General features: G+C 39.1%; 1 protein-coding gene across 4 annotated transcripts in view; it reads left to right on the forward strand.

Moving 5' to 3' along the window:
- Phkb (phosphorylase kinase regulatory subunit beta) overlaps positions 1-19,323 on the forward strand; it is a 179,126-nt gene that overhangs the window by 43,872 nt on the left and 115,931 nt on the right. For all 4 annotated transcript variants that reach the window (XM_087900341.1, XM_087900340.1, XM_087900342.1 and 1 more), the window contains 2 exons: positions 132-239; positions 5,082-5,162. In XM_087900341.1, the coding sequence (XP_087756467.1) occupies positions 132-239; positions 5,082-5,162 (189 nt within the window). The remainder of the gene's footprint in view (positions 1-131; positions 240-5,081; positions 5,163-19,323) is intronic.

Raw genomic sequence — 19,323 nt, forward strand, 5'->3', positions numbered from 1 at the left:
TGCCTTGTCCATTCCCCAGGCTGTAGACTTTAGCTTTCCTTATAAGAAAAAATCACTTCAAAATAACTAACTCACTTAACTTTAGATGAGCATGTGAATGACCTTCACACTTAGTTTATATTTGGTTCCAGGTCCAGCAGTTTAAGCAAGATCCACGGCCTACAACATGTCTTCACTCCATTTTCAATGTGCACACAGGAGACGAGTTGCTCACCTATGAAGAATATGGCCATCTTCAGGTAAAAGAAAAATAAATATTTACTTCTCTACCATTTACATTCCATATCATGGCATGTTTGAGGCCACTTATACTTTTTCAAAGTAAATTTCTTAACTTTAAAATAGTCTCAGAGCACTTACATCAAAAAAGAGCAGTCCTCTCAGAAGAGGTTTTGGTTATTGTTGCTGCTCACATTGGCCATTTCCATTATTTAGCGGAATATGCGTAATGAAAATTATTTTCTAGTTGATAAGCACTCTGTATATTCATGAGATATTGTATGTAATTTCAATAAATGGATACAATGATCAGATCAAGATAATTGATGTAGTGTAAGGTTTTACTCTTTTGCTCTCTGGGGCGGGGGGGGGGGGGTCCACCGACACCCAGCTCCCAAATAAATCACTCATGGAGACTTATTCCTTTTTATGAATGCCCAGCCTTAGCTTGGCTTGTTTCTTGAAAACTTCTCTTAACTTAAATTTTCCCCGACTACCTTTTGCCTCTGGGCTTTTTCCTTTTCTTACTTTTGTTTATCTTACTTTCAACTCTTACTCCATGGCTGGCTGGGTGAGTGGCCTCTAATGTCCCCGTCTCCTTTTTCTCTTGCTCCTCAGCTCCCTCGTTTCTCCTTCTATTTATATTCACTGCCTGACAGCCCTGCCTTGCTATTGGCCGTTTCGTTCTTTATTGGACCATGAGGTGTTTTAGACAGGCAAAGAATCACAGCTTCACGGAATTACCCAAATGCAGCATAAACAAAAGTCACACACTTTAAATAATATTCCCCAACAAATTGGCATATCTATTATCTAAGAAATTTAGAATTTCTTGGTGTGGCAGGCATTCAAAGTCTTTCTTAATAGTTATTTTCAAATACTCAATTTTTGTCAACAGTAGCTAACCTGCTATGTTAAGAACATTTAATGTTATTCTTTCTTTTCAATTATACCCATGTCCTAGTTAACAATCCTCTCTTTACCCACATTTCCACGCCTTTCCCAGGCCTGTGGTAAATGCTAATCCAGTCTCTGCTTTGCGATTGCCTAGTTAGTATCGATGTATGAGAACATGCGTTGTCATTGTGTCTCTGACTTGCTTCATGTATGTCCTCTAGTCCACTTATGTTGGTACAAATGGCAGAATTTCATTCTTTCCCATGGCTGAGTAACACTGAATTGAGTGCATGTCCTACTTTTTCTTTGCTAATCCATCAACAGCTGAGGTTGTGTTGACAGTTGTGAATGCTGCTACAGTGAGCTTATGAGCACACATGTCACTTCGATGTGTTGGCTTCTGTCCTTTTCATGTGCACGTAAGATTAGGACTGTTGGTCATGATAGCTGTGCCGTGTTTTAGGAGCCCTGTAGGATGTTCTGTGACAGCTGCACTATTGAGAGTCCCCTCGCTTCACAGTCATCTTCCGTCTTTTTGATAATAGTCAATCTGACTGGGAAAAGATGGTATCTAATTACCACTCTGATTTATCTTCTCCATTCTTGCTTATACTTTTTGCTCAATTTTATGTTCTCTTTTGGATAATGCCTATTTAGGTCATTGTTTAATTTTATTATTTTGTTGTTGCATTGAATTCTGTATATATCCTAGAAATTAGTCACTTCTGTAGTGAATAGTTTACAGATTCACTCGTTCTGCAGTTTCTCTTGACTCTGTTGACTGCTGCTTGTGCTTTGGAGTCAGGCAGCACACCTGCCCCCAGAGCTTTTCCCTTGTGTTTTCTTTCATCAATTTTATAATTCTGTGCCTTACATTTAATTCATTATTCTACTTCGGTCTAGTTGTACACAAGATGAGTGAAGGATCGGATTTCTTCCATCTGCACAGGAGCATCCCCTTTCTCAATGCTGCTCATTATAGAGACTATGGTTGTCTTTCTCAACAGCCCAGCTGGTTGTAAAAATGTTTTGTTTTAGGATTTAATATTAGTTAAGGTCTATTGGTCTGTTTCTAACATATGCTTCAATCTGTTTATTTTCCTTCTTTTTTGTTATTTTATTTTGCTTTTATTTTAAGAGATGGTATCTTTTTTAGTGCACTGGCTGGTGCTAATCTCCTGGGATCAATGATCCTCCCTACTTCAGCCTCTCAGGTAGCTGGAACTCAGCTCCATCTGCTTTATTTTGTAATCCAGATTTGAACTCGGTGCCACTTACATTGTAGGCATTGAACAGAATCCTCCTATAGTTTCCTAGTTACTCACATACATACCCTAAACATGCAAGCACAGAATTCTCTGCTCCTTCTAAGTGTTCCTGTAACTCTGCCCACAGGACTGGAGTTTCTCTGAAATTCCTGGCAAGCCGTTGACAGTGATAGAAGATTTTTGGATGAGCTTCCCTGCAGGGAAAACTCTACTCTGGCGTGTGCTCAGGAAGAATGTTCCAAACCTAGATACTCTGTCTTCCTGTAGGACATGCTGTACCTTGACAAGCTTGGCTTCCAGGGTTCCAGGAGCTATGGAGACCTCCAAAATAGGCATGGGTTCCATAAAGCCCAGCAGCAGTGTCTTAGTGACACAGGGCTACTTTGTCCAAGGCTTTGAAAGGCACCAGGAATTTTCCGCCCTAACTTCCTGTTGTAAATCAGTGACAATTAGGAGAAAGGTAGGGAAATGCAAACCAGCCACACAGTTAGGGAATGACAATCTTTTACATATAAATACAAGCTTCATGTCAATGACTTACACTTTTTAACTCAGGTTTGCAGTATCCTGAAATACTTTTGCTTAAATTTTATTTATTTAATTAAAATTTTATTGAGATATAATTTGTTTGCCATATGGTTTATCTATTTGAGGTGTACCGTTTTGTGGTTTTAGTATATTCTAAGTTGTACGACAGTTACATTACGCCGGTTTCATTCCCCTCTCCGTGCTCTACTCGCTATGTGCTACGGGAACTAGGGTGAAAATTTAAAAACACACAAACACAGACAGACAGATGGGGCCATGGGGACATCCTTGAAGCAAGAGTGCCAAGAATGCCCACTTTATTGTGCTCAGGGGCAGCTTATATAGGGCTCTGGCCACTCCCCAGCTCTCGGGATCTTTCAGCTGCAGACTCATCAGAACCCACTCCCCTGCCATCAGGGTCTCGTGCTCAGAGCAGGTGCTGGCTGCTAAGAACAGAGGAAAATAAGTTGTTTACAGGAAATTCAGGATCTAGTGGTCCCCAGTCACCAACAAATTATCACATTCAAATTTAGAGCCTTTCTTCGCCCTGAAACTCTAAGCAAAATCAGCTACTCTCCATTTTTCCTGAAGTGCATTAAGCAACCTGTAGTCCACTTTATGCCTCTATAGATTGCTTATACATCATATACCAAAGTTATTTTTTCCAAAGATTTATTTATTTGTTAGGCATACAGCATTCTGCCTGCATGCCTAAGAGGCCATAAGAGGGCACCAGATCTCACTACAGGTGGTTGTGAGCTACTGTGTGATTGCTGGGAATTGAACTCAGGACCTCTGGAAGAACAGCCAGTGCTCTTGGCCACTGAGCCATCTTTCTGGACCCCATATTTCAAATATACATGCAATCATATAAGATAAGATGTTAGAGAGACTTTTGTTTCTTTGATTCAAGATATATTACCAAATGCATTCCAGAGTTAAGGAGCCAAGAGGGAGGGAGGGAAAGAAGGATAGACTCATATGTCTACTTGAGATCAATATGTTCAGACTTGTGTGTACATAGGTAGTATTTATGGAAATGGCTCATATAAATTTTTATTAATCTCTTTGGAGAAATAAGGTCTTACTGTTATTCAGAGTGGCTACAACTCACTGCGTAGCTGAACTTGTCCTTCCAAATGGCAGAATTTCAGGCGTTTCCATCACCCATGTTTGCTCGCTTGATTATTGACGCTAAGTTCTACAACAGCCTAGCTACCAGGAATGCTAAGGATTTAAGTGGCGATGCTCATTCCACGTCTGAAAGTGTGGTTCTCATCTAGAGGCTAAAGGACCAAAGTCTGGGATTCGAACCCTAAAACTTGAGAACCTAGAGTTTACCATTGAAGCCATAAGAAGAAGAAGAATATCCTGGCTCTGGCAAAGAAAGCAACCTTCCTCTGCCTTTTTGTTCCACATCCTGAGGCAGTGTTTTACTACCTACTCGGGGGTCCTTGTGTCTAGTCAAGTTGACATTGAATATTAATCATCACTCAAGATGTGTCCATATTGGAGACTTCATTTTCATTTTTTATATGGGATGTTCATATATTCTACTATGAGTCTTTTAATGGTTAAAATAGGAAGCATTGATTTGTTTAGATCAAACAAAGCATGCATTTAATACACTTAATAGTTTCATGTGTTCTTAACACCCTTTCTTAAGTGGCTTTAAATTATAAAGCACACCAGTGATTACAGGTAACACATTCTCTCACTTCTGTTTAGAATGAGATGTTTCCAATACACGCTCCTCGTTGTTCATAGTGTCTCGATGGAGTCGATGTCTTGTTTTCAGGAGCTTTTTCATTACAGATGGATGGCATCATATTCGTTCCTCTGGGGCAAAATTGTTCCAAAAATAAGATCTTTAGACTCAGAATTTGGAAATTGAAGGAAACAAATGTTACAGAAGCCATGCTACGAATTCTCCTCACGGCCTTCTCAGACCCCGTCATGTGATAACCAGCACATTAAATTTGGAATTTTAGCACATCACATAAAATGCTGGTGTTCTTGTTCTATATTGGGTTCATATCTTTTATTTAGTGATAGGGAAGAAATTATTTGTATCTGGCACTATTGGCAGAAATTACAGCATATATACTCATTTCATATCATGATATTTTTATTCTCCTTTAACTTTTAACTGTTGCTGTTTGTTTTCAGATAAATGCAGTGTCACTGTTTCTCCTCTACCTGGTGGAGATGATTTCTTCAGGGCTCCAGATAATCTATAACACAGATGAGGTATGATCTCCCACATGTTCTGTTACTGAATTTCATGTAGAGGATATCTGATTTTTCCCTTTCTTAACAATTTACTTTTAATTTGATTAAAAATAAACTTTTTAGTCAGGCCGTGGTGGTGCATGCCTTTAATTCCAGCACTTGTAAAGCAGAGGCAGGTGGATCTTTGTGACTTTGAGGCCAGCTTTGTCTATAGATTGAGTTCTACGACAGCTGAAACTACATAGATAAACCCTGTCTCAAGAAACCACAAAAAAAAGCATTTTTAAATTTTATATAGTGGATATTAGATTTTGGATTAAATCTAAATTATCTTTTTACCAAAATTCCTTTTTTGTTAATTTTTTAGTGTATGAAATAATGAGTTTCAATATAACATTTATATGCACTCATACAATAGGTAGATATTGTTGTACCTCTCTCATATTGCCTCGACCCTTATCCTCCCTGCTTCTTCTTTTGTTCTTCCTATTAGTCTCTATTCTTCTCTCCCTTCTTTTCGACTTCCTCCCTTTTCATAGCCCATCTGTTAGTTTTATGTGTCATGTGTACATATGCATGCACACACACACACACAAAACCTGTTCCCCATTTGTCTTAGTTACGATTATTATTGATGTAAAAAAAGACCATGACCAAAAACTAAGTGGGGAAGGAGTTTGTTTAGCTTACACTTTCATAGTTCATCGTCAAAGGAAGTCAGGACAGGAATTCAAACACGGCAGGAACCTGGAGGCAGGGGCTGATGCAGACACCATGGAGTGGTGATGCTTCCTGGCTTGCTTCATATGGCTTGCTCAGCCTGCCACCTGTCCAGAGATGATCCCACCCATGATGGACTGAATGCTCCACCATCAATAACTAATTAAGAGAATGCCTTACAGCTAGATTTTAAGGAGGCATTTCCTCCATTAAGAGTCCTACTTTTATTTTTTTTAATTTTTATGATTTATTTATCTTTTATTTTATGTGCATTGGTGTGAAGGTGTCAGATCCCCTGGAACTGGATTTTCAGACAGTTGTGAGCTGCCATGTTGATGCTGGGAATTGAACCCGGGTCCTCTGGAAGAGCAGTCAGTGCTCTTAACCGCTGAGCCTTTTCTCCAGCCCCAAGAGTCCTCCTTTTATATAACTCTAGCTTGTGTATCAAGCTGACATAAAACCAGCCATCACAGCGTATGAGAGAAATTATTTGATGTTCGTATTTTTGAGTCTGGTGCAGTTCATCCATTTTTACTAATGACACTTGCAGTTTATAAGCAAGCATAATATAATGCAGGTAGTGAAACTTTAGTGAATACTCAGAAGCTCCTAACTTTCAGAAAGTTTTATTTAATCACAATGAAAATGAAATCACTGTTACAAATTGTCTCAGTACTTTTTTCACATTTTCATTTTTATATCTATTCTTTGACAAAGTCTTTGCAACTTGATTGGGATTGCATTAAATATACAGGTTGCTTTTGGTGTGACTGTAATTTTTGCAATGTTAATTCTTCTATTTCATGATCAAAGGTGTTCATTCCATTTCCTAGTGTCTTCGTCAATTTCTTTCATCAGTGTCTTAAAGGTTTTCATTGTAGAGTTTGTTCAGATCATTGGCTGGGTTTGTTTTAAGCTTCGATGGCTGTTTGTTCAATTATTTATAGACTACCATGAATGGAATTGTTGATTTCTTTTTCAGTGTGTTTATCATTGATCAAGTTACTCATTTCTTTTTGTGTTAAATTATAACTTATCACTTTGATGAAAGTACTTATCAGTTGTAAGATTTTTTTAGTAGCACTTTTAATGTCTTACATAGGATGATGTTATGCAAATATGGAAAGTCTGATTTCTTCTCTGTTTGCAGTTCTTATTCCCCCTTCTCTTGCGTTATTGCTCTAGCTGAGTCCTCAAACACTATGTTGAATAGACTGGAGACTGGACATCCGTACATTATTCCTCATCTTAGTGGAAATGCTTTGAGTTTTCTCCATTTATTGTGATGTTAGCTGTAGGTTTGTGGTACACAGCCTTTATTAGGTTGTAGTATCCCTCCTCCACCCCTAGCCTTTCAACTTTTTTTTAAATCATGAAGGAGTTTTTAATTTTGTAAATGATCTTTTCTGTGTAATGAGTTGATTATGTAATTTCTGTTTTTAAATCCATTTATATGTTGTTACATTTATTTACTGAGTTTTGTTGAACCAAGCCTGTATTGTGAAATGATGTCAGCTTGGTTATGATGAGTGATTATTTTTATATGATTTTGAATTTGGTTTCTAAATATTTTATTGAGAATTTTTGTATCAATGTTCATCAGGGAAATCTGTCTGTAATTTTCTTTTCATTGTGTCTGCCTTTTGTTTTAATATTGGCTTTGTAAAAAAGAGTTTGGAGTCATTACTACCTTTTCTATTTTGTGAAATAATTATATAGTGTTTGTGTTAGTTCTCCTTGACAGTCTGGTACAGTGACTCTATCTACCTCTGGGTAGGTTTTTTCTTTTCCTTGCAGTGAGGAATGACACTTTTTATTACTTCAGTTTTGTTGTTGGTTATAGATTTTAAAATTATTTCGTCTTTGTCTAATTTTGATTGTTGTAGATATCACAACCTCCATTCATTTTCTTTTGTTTTCTATAGTTTAGCAAAATACAAATTTTTAAATTATGTCATTTTTTAAAATCTTAGTGTTATCTCTAGTTATATCTCCATTTTATTTTTTATTTTACTGATTTGGATCCCCCCTCCCCTAGTGGCTAATTTGGCTACAAATTCATTAATCTTTTCAAGTAACCAACTCTTCATTTCATTGATTCTTTGTATTTTTTGTTTGTTTGTTTCTGTTTCATTCATTTCTGCCCTGCTCTTAATTATTTTTCCCTGTCTACTGTTTTGAGGGTTGGCTTGGTTCTCATTTTTCTAAAACCTTAAAAATGATCAGTACATTATTTGTTTTAGTTCTTTCTGACTTCTAATGTGACAGATTCATGTTTTAGTAGCAGGTATTTTATTTAAGACATAATAAACAGAAATCTGATAGTAGAGAGTTGGGGATATAGCTCAGTGATAGTCAGTGCTTGTTCAGCTTCCTTGAGGCCCTAAGCCTGACCCTCAATGTGCCCTACTGACACACATGGAAGAACTGAAGGACTCCAGTGGAGAATCTTCTTATGGGAGAATTGTGTTTAGAGGATAAACTAATGCAAAAGGTTAAACTATAGATGTAAAAATTTGATCATTTGGAACTGAATAAATTTTCTCCTTGGGAACTGAATGAGCAAAGTTCTTGAGTAGCCGGGGTAGGATTGGGAATTTATGCCACAAACCATTTATCCCAAATGAATGGTTTACTAACTGGAAAGAGTCACTCATTTTATTATATTCTTTTGAGATTTATTTCATCTTCTTTGAGTCAGTCCATAAGTCATTATTTGAAATTTTACTTCTATGTGCCATGATAATAAATTAATAATACTGTGTGGGAAGCCTTGAAAACAAACTCTTATTTCAAGTGCTTGTCTGAGAGAACTCAGAGGACTCAACATATTCGGTTATAGCTGTGGTTTACAGTGACGGAATAGAAGGGAGACCAGGAAGAGGAATGGGCGTGTGGAACAAAAACTACGGAAATTGGCCTGCAAGCTTGCAAGAGTCTTTTATAGTCATATGGGACATAGTTGCTTTCTCTAGCATCTACCATGAAAACACATTTGGAAGTTGTCTACCAAGTTGACTTTGTAAAGATCTGTTGCTGAGGTTTTTTTTGAGACTGATCATACACGCATCCTATGCTTAATTATGTGCTAATTTCAAAGTCCCTGAAGGAAATAAGTTGTTTATCTTAACACCTATTTATGCAAAAATATTGTTTGCATAAGCAGTTTAGGAATATTAAACACAACTGTGGCTTAATAAATTATGCCTTAGTCCTCTTTGTAAAAGAATATCATATATTAGTCATCTTAATTACAAGGTTTTCGTAGCTTGTATACATAGATGATAAAACATTTTAGCATTATTTTTTTGAGCTTTTGAAATAGGCTAATCAGCAAATAGAAGGTTCCCTAATAAGAGTCAGTATTATCACATTTAGTCTGTTGTAATCCCAAAGGCAAAATTATATGCTAGCCCCTTAAGTGTGAGAACGCTAGGGATTTACGAGTGCGACAGTGCTCTTTAGTCCTCAACATCCAGTGAGCAGTGCTGCCATTGTACTGTGGCACTATGTCATTTTTTGAGTTTTTTACGTTTCTTCGGGAATTTAATACATCTGGGTTATCTTGACATCTTAAAGTCTTCAAAGGTTTTATTTAATTGTAGAGATACTATCTTGCTAAATTTTATACATATGAAGATAAAGAGCCTGAAATTTGTGGCTAGAGAGGTGGCTCCGTGGCAAAGACCACTTGTCGCTCTTGTAGAGGACCCAGGCCCTCTTCCCAGCACCTGCATGGTGACTCATGGTTTCTGGGACCCCAGCGCCAGGGGATCTGACCGTCACAGCTGCTTCATGCACATGGTGACACACATGCAGGCAAAAATGTTTAATCATAAAATAAAATCTTTAAAAAACTAAAAATCCATCAGCCATGTCCCTTTTTTTTTCTGACTGGTACCAATATTAAGTCACAGCTTATGACTCATATGCAAAATGCAAACTTCCAAATATAAGTGAAGGTCCTTTCTCCTCATCCCAACTGCTGTTCACTGAGCTGACCATTGTGCCTTTTGTGTTGAGTTGTGGAGGTTCACATTTCTCTTCCACTCTCAAGCCTCGACTGTTCTCCAGAACATTCCTTTTAATTAATTAATTAATTAAAAATGTCCACCTCCTCCCCATCTCCCATTTCCCTCCCCCTCCCTCTCCAGTCCTAAGAGCAGTCAGGGTTCCCTGCCCCGTGGGAAGTCCAAGGTCCTCCCCCCTCCATCCAGGTCTAGGAAGGTGAGCATCTAAACAAACCAGGCTCCCATAGAGCCAGTACATGCAGTAGAATCAAAACCCAGTGCCATTGTCCTTGGCTTCTCAGTCAGCCCCCATTGATAGCCATATTCAGAGAGTCCTGTTTGATCACATGTTCGTTCAGTCCCAGTCCAGCTGGCCTTGGTGAACTCCCATTAGATCAGTCCCACCGTCTCAGTGGGTGGACGCACCCCTCGCGGTCCTGACTTCCTTGCTCATATTCTCCCTCCTTCTGCTCCTCATTTGGACCTTGGGAACTCAGTCCAGTGCTCCAATGTGGGTCTCTGTCTCTATCTTCATCTGTCGCCAGATAAAGGTTCTATGGTGATATACAAGATATTCATCAGTGTGGCCATGGGACAAAGCCAGTTCAGGCACCCTCTCCTCTGCTGCCCAAGGAACAATCTGGGGACATCTCCTCGGACCTGGGAACCCCTCTAGAGTCAGGTCTCTTGCCAACCCTAAAATGGCTCCCTTAATTAAGTTTTATCTACTTCCCTGCTCCCATATCCACCCTTCCTCCACCCCAATCATCCCATTTCCCCATCCTCCCATTTCCCTTCTCTCTCCCCCACTCCCCTTATACCCACCCCACCCTCACCCCTGTGCAGCCAACTTTTGCCTGGCAATCTTGTCTACTTCCAATATCCAGAGGATAACTATATGATTTTCTTTGGGTTCACCTTCTTATTTAGCTTCTCTAGGATCCCGAATTATAGGCTCAATGTCCTTTATTTATGGCTAGAATCCACTTATGAGTGAGTACATACCATATTCATCTTTAATGGCCAAAAGACACTTAAGGTCATGCTCAACATCCTTAGCGATCAGGGAAATCAAATCCTGCAAATCAAAACAACTTTGAGATACCATCTTACACCTGTCAGAATAGCTAAAATCAAAAACACCAATGATAGCCTATACTGGAGAGGATGTGGAATGAGGGGAACACTCATCCATTGTTGGTGGGAATGCAAACTTGTGCAGCCACTGTGGAAATCAGTGTGGCGGTTTCTCAGGAAACGGAGTCAACCTCCCTCAAGACCCAGCAATTCCACTCTTGGGAATATACCCAAGAGAGGCCCTATCATACTACAAAAGCATTTGTTCAACTATGTTCATAGCAGCACTATTTGTAATAGCCATGCAAATAGATGGAAATAGAAAACACTTTGCTGAGTGAGATAACCCAGAACATTCCTTATCATTTTACGCTCGTAAGTTCTCTAATGGCTTCCCCCTCTTGGTTCTTTCACCCAATCATTTGTGGCATCTCTGACTTTTCATGCTTGGTCTTAATTATGGCTTTTCAGGGCTTTTGCAGTTTGGTTTCATTGAGACAAAGTCTCAACAGTGGCCTGGATCTGCATTTTAAATTAAAAAAAATGAATAATGAACAATTTGACTAATATATTCAACCATCCCAAGAGATCAGGTCCTCTTCTGACACCTGTGCTAGTGCTGATGTCCGTGTTTGTGGTGCTGTTTGTGTCTTCCCTGAGTCTTTCCTTTATTCTCTGTGTTCTGTGTTGTTTGTCCTGTGTGACCACTAATGGGTTTGCTTTGCTAATTTATGCTTACTTAATGACTGAACATGTGCGTAAGTGATTTGTCTGTGTTTGGGGGAATCCGGGTTTGGTGGTCACACCTCCTCACTGTTATCCTTGCCAGCCTGATGAGATCCACAGTTTTAGTGACTTTAACTCAGGTCAAATTCAGGAGTAGCGTATTTGTGAAGCAGAATTGGAGATTCTATTGAGCATGAGAACTGGGAGAGAAGCGAAGTGGGCTCTCAGAAGAAAGGAAGACATTCCTAAAAGTGGGCAAGGCCTCCTCAGGTGAGATTTGTAGCTTGTGTTTTTTCAGCAGCTAGATGTGGAATCTTGGTGAAGTTTGTAGTTACTGTTTTATCAGTGGGTGATTCCTAAGGGGCACTCTGGAGGATTGAAATTGATAAGGAAAATGTCTGTTTCACAGGGATCCTGGAAGGTGAGATGTCTGTAACATCCACAGTTTTGTTAGAATTCTTAGGCAATGTCTGGGAAAAGGAGTGAGGCTCAACCCAAGGTCATATACATTCAGACTTTAGGCTTTTAAGTCGTTGCTACTTTAATATAAAATGGCTACATATGAAATGAATAGTAGCCTGGGGTACAATTGTTGTATACTTATGGGGGGCAGAATGTGTGTACCATGGCACACCCATAGAGGTCAAAAGACAGCTTGTAGGATTTGGTTCTTTCCTAACACCATGTGGAATTCAGGGATCGAAGTAAGGTTTCCAGGCTTGGCAGCAAGCACCTTTACTTGCTGGGCCATCTTGCTATCTTCTAGATGTTAATTGTGCTGGAATTTTCACTGGATGACAGACTCCTTCCCTCCTGTCACCATAATTTCCCTGTCTTCCTACCCATCCATCGCCTATGCATCCACCTCCTCTACTGGTCCATCTCTTATCCATCCCCTCCCTACCCATCCCCTACCTCTCCATCTCCTATCCTTCTGTCTCCTAGGCTTTGGAGAAGTCATCTCCTCTGCTTGTGTTTTGGGGCACAGTTTGGCAGCTCTCAGAGTAAGCACATGATCCTATAGGTTTCACTAAATGCTTTACTGACTGGCTAATACGGTGCTGTGTGTCAGAACTCTGCAGACCATTGTCTGTGTAGGGTGTTTGTGTCAGCCCGTTGCTGGAACTCCAGCTTCTTGTGATGGTACACATATGTATTAATGCTGCTATTAGTGATCTGATGAATATTTATTCATATTTTTGGTGGGATACTTAAATTTTTAAAATTAAGCTCTTATCTTGAAATTGCTGTCATTTCATTGGTTTCATGATGAGGCAAAGAATTTATGATTAGTCCAAATCAGTATCTTTGATTTTTAAAAAATGAATTCAGACTTTAAAATAATTACTTTTGTAACTTTTATTGGATATACGGTTCTTTTATCATATTTTTAAAAGCCTGTTTGTAATTTACATTTCAACCTAGGTCTTAAATTATGCTTAATCATGAAATACTAGGTTAACTCACCTTTTTCATATGACTTCAATGTCCTAAATAAACAAGTACTTATTTTCCTCATATAATGAGATGACTGAGGATAGCTAGCAGCTTGATTTGGTTTTTATCCCAAGCTGCTTTTTTCAAAAGTGACAAGAAGCTGGAAGGTTAATTATAGCAGAAGAGGGATATTAGCTTCTTCCCATCCAATGCAGTCGTTCTTTTCAGAAATATCAAAAGTACTGTGCTGTCGATGCCAAGGCTGTTCGGAGTGGCCATTAGATGAACAAGGAGGCTGAGAAGCTTTCTCTATAGAGAGAAACCATGAACCACATAGGTAATTTACAATTTACTGGTAACAACATGAAAATGACAGATAAAATCACTGTTGATAAATATGGAGCCTGTTGTGATAGTGTAGTGTATAATGCATTTAAAAGATTAAAGAGACATTTCCTATTTCTTTATTTGAGGCTCTTTAAAATCTGCCTTGTAATTTGTGCTGGAAACCGATTCTGGCTACACATCAAATGCTAGGAGTGCACATAGAATCTGTGCACTGGTCACAATTGCTTATTCACTTTACTGTCATTTACACATTATCTGCTGTACCTGATGCAATATGTAGAATCTGGAAATTGCTTCACTTAGTCTTTTCTTTTTTTTCATTTCTCTTCTGCCATAAGTCCTAATGCAAATGTGGCCTTATTGGAGGGAGTGGGGTTTTTTGAAAAGCCCGCGCCAGGCCCGGTCTGGTTTTCTTTCTGTCTCTCTCTCTCTGTCTCTGTCTCTGTCTCTGTCTCTGTCTCTGTCTCTCTCTCTCTCTCTCTGCCTGCAACTTGTGAATTAGATGTAAGCTCTTAGCTAATGCCCCAGTGCCATGCCTGCCTGCCAGCCACAGCCTTGATGACAACGGACTAAACCTCTGAAACTGTAAGCCCATCCCAATCAGATGCTTTATTTTATAAACTGACTTGGTCATGTTGTCTCTTCACAGTAATAAAACAGCAGTAAATAAGACATGATTTAAAGAAGGAGAACTGGAAATTGGGAAGTAAAGTGGAATGGCAATAAAATGAGGTTTTAATACTTATGGACAGTGTTGTCAGGGCCAATTCCTGCTACTCAGGAAGTTGCAGCAGGATTGTAAGCTCAAAGCTTACCTGGATTATGGCATGAGTTCAGGCCAACCTGGACAATATATTGAGATCATGTCAAAAACAAAAAGTAAGAGACTGGAAATAGATATACTCCATGATAGAGTACTCGCATGGCATGCTCAAGCTCCTTGGCTCATTTGCCTAGTACTGGAAAAAGGAAAGCCTTGGGAAACACAAAGGATGTAGAAGGAAGAAAACACTGAAGATTACAAATACGAATGTGTTTCAAAATACAATTCCAAGCAAAACCAACTTTAAAACTAACTTAAAAAAAAAGATATTAACAATATATACCACCCTGGTAAATTTATCAAGAAGACAAAGAAACATGACATCAGATATTAAAAGAGAATACAGCCATAAGCAGAGATTGCAAATAGCAAAAATACTGTAAGAAATTATAAAGAAATGTGTTTTCAAAACCCCAAAGTGGGATGTGTTCTAGTAAAACCATGTTACAGTCCTAATCGTGTGTTGTGCCCAACCCCCATCGATGTTCATTTTGAAACCCTAGCCTTTAGAACATCAGCATATCTTTTATTGAAGTGAAATTTTTTTAATTTTTAAATTGTTTTTATTGAGCTATATACTTTTCTCCACTCTCCTCCCTTTTTCTTCCCTCCCCTTCTACCCTTTTCCATGGTCCCCATGCTACCAATTTATTCAGGAGATCTTGTCTTTTTCTACTTCCCATGTAGTTTAGATCCATGTATGTCTCTCTTAGGGTCCTCATTGTTGTCTAGGTTCTCCGGGACTGTGAATTGTAGGCTGGTTTTCCTTTGCTTTATGTCTAAAAGCCACTTAGGGGTGAGTACATGTGATATTTTCTTTCTGGGTCTGGGTTACCTCATTCAATATGATGTTTCTAGCTCTATCCATTTGGCTGCAGATTTCAAGATGTTATTTTTTCCTGCTGTGCATACTCAGTTGTGTAAATGTACCACATTTTCCTTATTCATTCTTTGGTTATGGGGCATTTAGGTTGTTTCCAGGTTCTGGCTATGACAAACAATACTGCTATGAACATAGTTGAGCACATGTTTTTGCAGCACGACTGAGCATCCTTTGGGTATGTACCCAAAAGTGGCATTGCTGGGTCTTGAGGTAAATTGATTCCTAATTTTTTGAGAAATCGCCAAACTGATATCCAAAGAAACTGTACCTGTTTGTACTCCCACCAGCAATAGAGGAATGTTCCCTTTACCCCACAACCTTTCCAGCATAAGTTGTCATCAGTGTTTTTGATCTTGGCCATTCTGACAAGTGTAAGATGGAATCTCAGAGTTGTTTTGATTTGCATTTTTCTGATTGCTAAGGATGTTGAACATTTCCTTAGGTGTCCTTCAGCCATTTTAGATTCCTCTGTTGAGAGTTCTCTGTTTAGTTCTGTACTCCATTTTTTATTGGATTCTTTGTTCTTTTGATGATGACCAATTTCTTGAGATCTTTTGGAAATCAGACCTCTGTCTGATGTGGGGTTGGTGAAGATCTTTTCCCATTCTGAAGGCTGTCATTTTTGTCTTGTTGACTGTGTCCTTTGTTTTACAGAAGCTTTTCAGTTTCAGGAGATCCCATTTATTAATTGTTTCTCTCAGTGTCTGTGCTGCTCGGGTTATATTTAGGAAGTGGTCTCCTGTGCCAATGCGTTCAAGTGTACTTCCCACTTTCTCTTCTGTGAGGTTCAGTGTGGTTGGCTTTAAAAACATCAACATATCTTAGAGATGTAGTCTTTCATGCCTTTAAAGAAATGAATGAAAATATGTCCCTGAGAAGAACCTTTGTGACCAATGTTCTTATAAGAGGAATAAATGTGAGTATAGAAACAGTCCCCAGATGGCATGTATGATGACAAAGCACAACTCTATTAAGGACTAAGCAACACTAATGTGGCAGCTTCAAGTTAGGTAGTAAAAGGAAGACACTAAGCCTGCTAACATCTTGATGTTGGAGTTTAGGCCTTTATATCTGAAAAAAAAAAAACAAAACATGTTTTCTCCTTTAAGCCTCCTGCTCTATGAAATTTTATAAGACAGTAAACTTGACATAAATGAGGGTCATCTGGGGAGAGAGAACCTTATTTGGCCTCTATTGAGTTGGCCTTCCCTGAGCAGGTGGTCCTGGGAGGCATAATAAAGGTAGCTGACCATGAGCCTGGAGAGCAAGTCAGTGACTAATTCTCCCTGGGTTCTGCTGCAGTTTCTGCCATGATTTCCCTCAGTGATGGACTGTGATCAGGACATGCAGTGAAACAGTCCTTCCTATGCTGGTGCTGGTCCTTGTGTTTATCACAGCAACAGACTAGACCCAGTCCAAGCATGCTAATACAATTACTACAACTGAATTTAGTCAAATTTAAAAATAATACATGAAGTGACTTAACAGCGTTTCTACATCATTATAGCCCCCAAGGAAGAGAAAAGTGTTTAAAATAATTCTTCATATTATAAATTGAATGTTCAGGAGTAAGATTTTGTCAGCTAAGATATGCTTTGGTGGGCTCTACATTATCACAGTGTCAATGGGCCCCATCCTACCTTTCTAAGAACCTGCTTCAGCCCCTTAGATGTGTGTATAACTATTCTGTAGTGAACTGTAAGTCATTAGTCAACAGTCTTCTCCGCTCACTAGATCTTTTTACAGGGAGAAGAGCAACAGTAACAGCTAGTATAGAAATGTCAAATTGTAGACTAACCATGCCTGTGTTCTCTCTTTCCATTCCTCTCATGCTCCTTTGATCATTAACTATTCTTTAATTCTCTTTGGATCTCTGCCAGTGGCGGTTGTTCTACATAAAGAACAATGAAAACAAAGACCCTGCCTTTTGAAATTCATATGTTAGTTGGGGAAGTTAGCAAAAAGCCAACTTTCTAAAAAAGACAAATTCAGTGCCCCCAGCTCAAACAACACAGTGTGGTGAGAATGAAAAATTCATTGCTTTGATTGGATAGAAAAGTTAAGATCACGAATTATGTTCAAACCAACGCCAAGTGACAGTAAGAAGAGGAGATGCTGGGGATGGCAGTGAATCAAGTATCGACGAAAGCTGTGCTCGGCTGCAAATTAAACAACAGCCCCGCCAGTTAGTAGCCGCTTTATTTCATGCACCAGTAATTCTGCTTGTAGACCATCTCAACCATCTTGGGCTGATGTATGCTGTTGAGAATGTAAAATACTTTTTCCTTGCTTGTTTGGTACCATTATTGACACAATTTATCCAAACGTTACAGCTTCTGGATAGCTTGTCTGCTTTGGTAAATAAGACTTGAGAAAGAGGGTTTTTAAAGTTTCTCGGGCCACTAAGATGGCTTAACATGTAAAAACTCTTTCATCACAGCCCGGATGACCTGAGCTGCATCCCCAGAACCCATGGTAGAAGGAGAGAGAGCCAACAAACAAAAGTCATTCACTGACTTCACCCATGGGCCTTTGTGTGCACTTGACTTGCTGTCTTGAGGACAGCAGTCTAACTGGGGTGTGAGTGAATCTAAAAGTTATTTTAATCCTCAGTTCCCCAATAGCTATAGGTGTTGATCATTTTAAAAAATATTTATTAGCCAATTATATTTCTTTTGAAGTTCTTTTTCTCATTTTTTGATTTTATTGTTTATTTTTGAGTGTTAATCCTCTGTCAGGTCTAGAGCTAGCAGATTTTCTTCCTGTCTTCAGCCTGTCTCTGCTCCATGAAAGCAAAGCTCTTTTACTTTCTTGGGGTTCCTTTTGTCGGTTTTTGTGTTTCCTCAGCAATATGGAGTACCAACTGTAAAGTCATAATGGATGCCTATATCTTGATGTGTTTTCTGTCCTTTTTCCTCTACAATTTCAGAGTTTCTGGTTATTGTCAAGGTCTTAATCAATACGGAGTTTGTTTTCATGCAGATAAGAAGTAAGGATCTATTTTCTTCTGCATGTGGATACACAGTTTTCCTAGCCCCATTTTTTGAAGAAACTCTTTGTTCTCCAGTGTATATTTTTGGAGATTTTGTCAGAAATGAAGTTGTGTAACTATGGATATTTACATCTGGGTCCCAGTTTTCCCCCAGTAAATCTACATGTCTGGTTTTGTACCAGCCCCATGCAATGTTTATTACCATGACTCTGTTATGGTGCCTCCAGCATTGCTTTTCCCTCAGGGTTGCTTTGGCTACTGAGATCCTTTTGTTTTGTCTGAATTTTCCGATTGTTCTCTGTATTTCTCTGAAGCATGGTGTGGAGTATTGAAGGGGATTGAATTGTATCTGCAGACATAGTCCGTCCATTTCGCAATAGCCATCCCAATCTGTGATCATGGGAGGTCTCTCCATCTTCTAGAGTCTTCCTCAAGTTCTTTTTTTGGTATTTTAAAGTTTTCACTGCATACAGGTCTTCACTTTCTTAGTGAAGTTTATTTCAACATTTTTGTTTAGGTTTTTCTTTTTTTCTTTTTTTTTTTGAGGGTAGTGAACAGGACTTCTTTCTTGATTGCTCTTTCAGCATGTTTGTCATTGGTACCCAGGAAGGCTATGCCTTCTTATATGTCATGTTTGCATCCTGACATATTGCTCAAACCGTTTATTATCTTTTGGTTTTCTAGTGGGCTCTGTAGGGTTTTGATGTATGGGATCATATTACCTGCAAGTCACAATGCCTCAATTTCTTTCTTCTGTCTTTCATTCCTTTGCTTCCTTCTCTCATCTGTGAGCTCCTTCAGAGTCTTGGTTAGAATGATAGACTTGCTCAGTGTGCAGCTCTTCAGTGTCATGGGAAGAAGAGTCTGTGGAAGTTTTTCTGCAGACTTTGATCCCCCGCGTTCCAGCTCCTCGAATGCTGTGCACATTTTTCGTGCACTCTCACAGTATCAGTCTGTCATGTTTCAGCATATGACCCAGTTAGGGTTTGCTGACAGCGTACTTCACAGAGACTCTGGGGTTGCTGAGCCACCTGGGGCAAGCGAAGTCTTTGGAATGGAGTCTTGTTTCCCTGGGGTGGCTGCCATTACTAAATACCCAAAGAAGGAAGAGTCCCCTGGTTTCAGCTATTGCTGCCCTGGTGTGGCCATTCCCTATCTGTTTG

This window comes from Myodes glareolus, chromosome 22, assembly GCF_982192425.1.
Source record: "Myodes glareolus chromosome 22, mMyoGla1.1, whole genome shotgun sequence".
NCBI classification, from domain to species: domain Eukaryota; kingdom Metazoa; phylum Chordata; class Mammalia; order Rodentia; family Cricetidae; genus Myodes; species Myodes glareolus.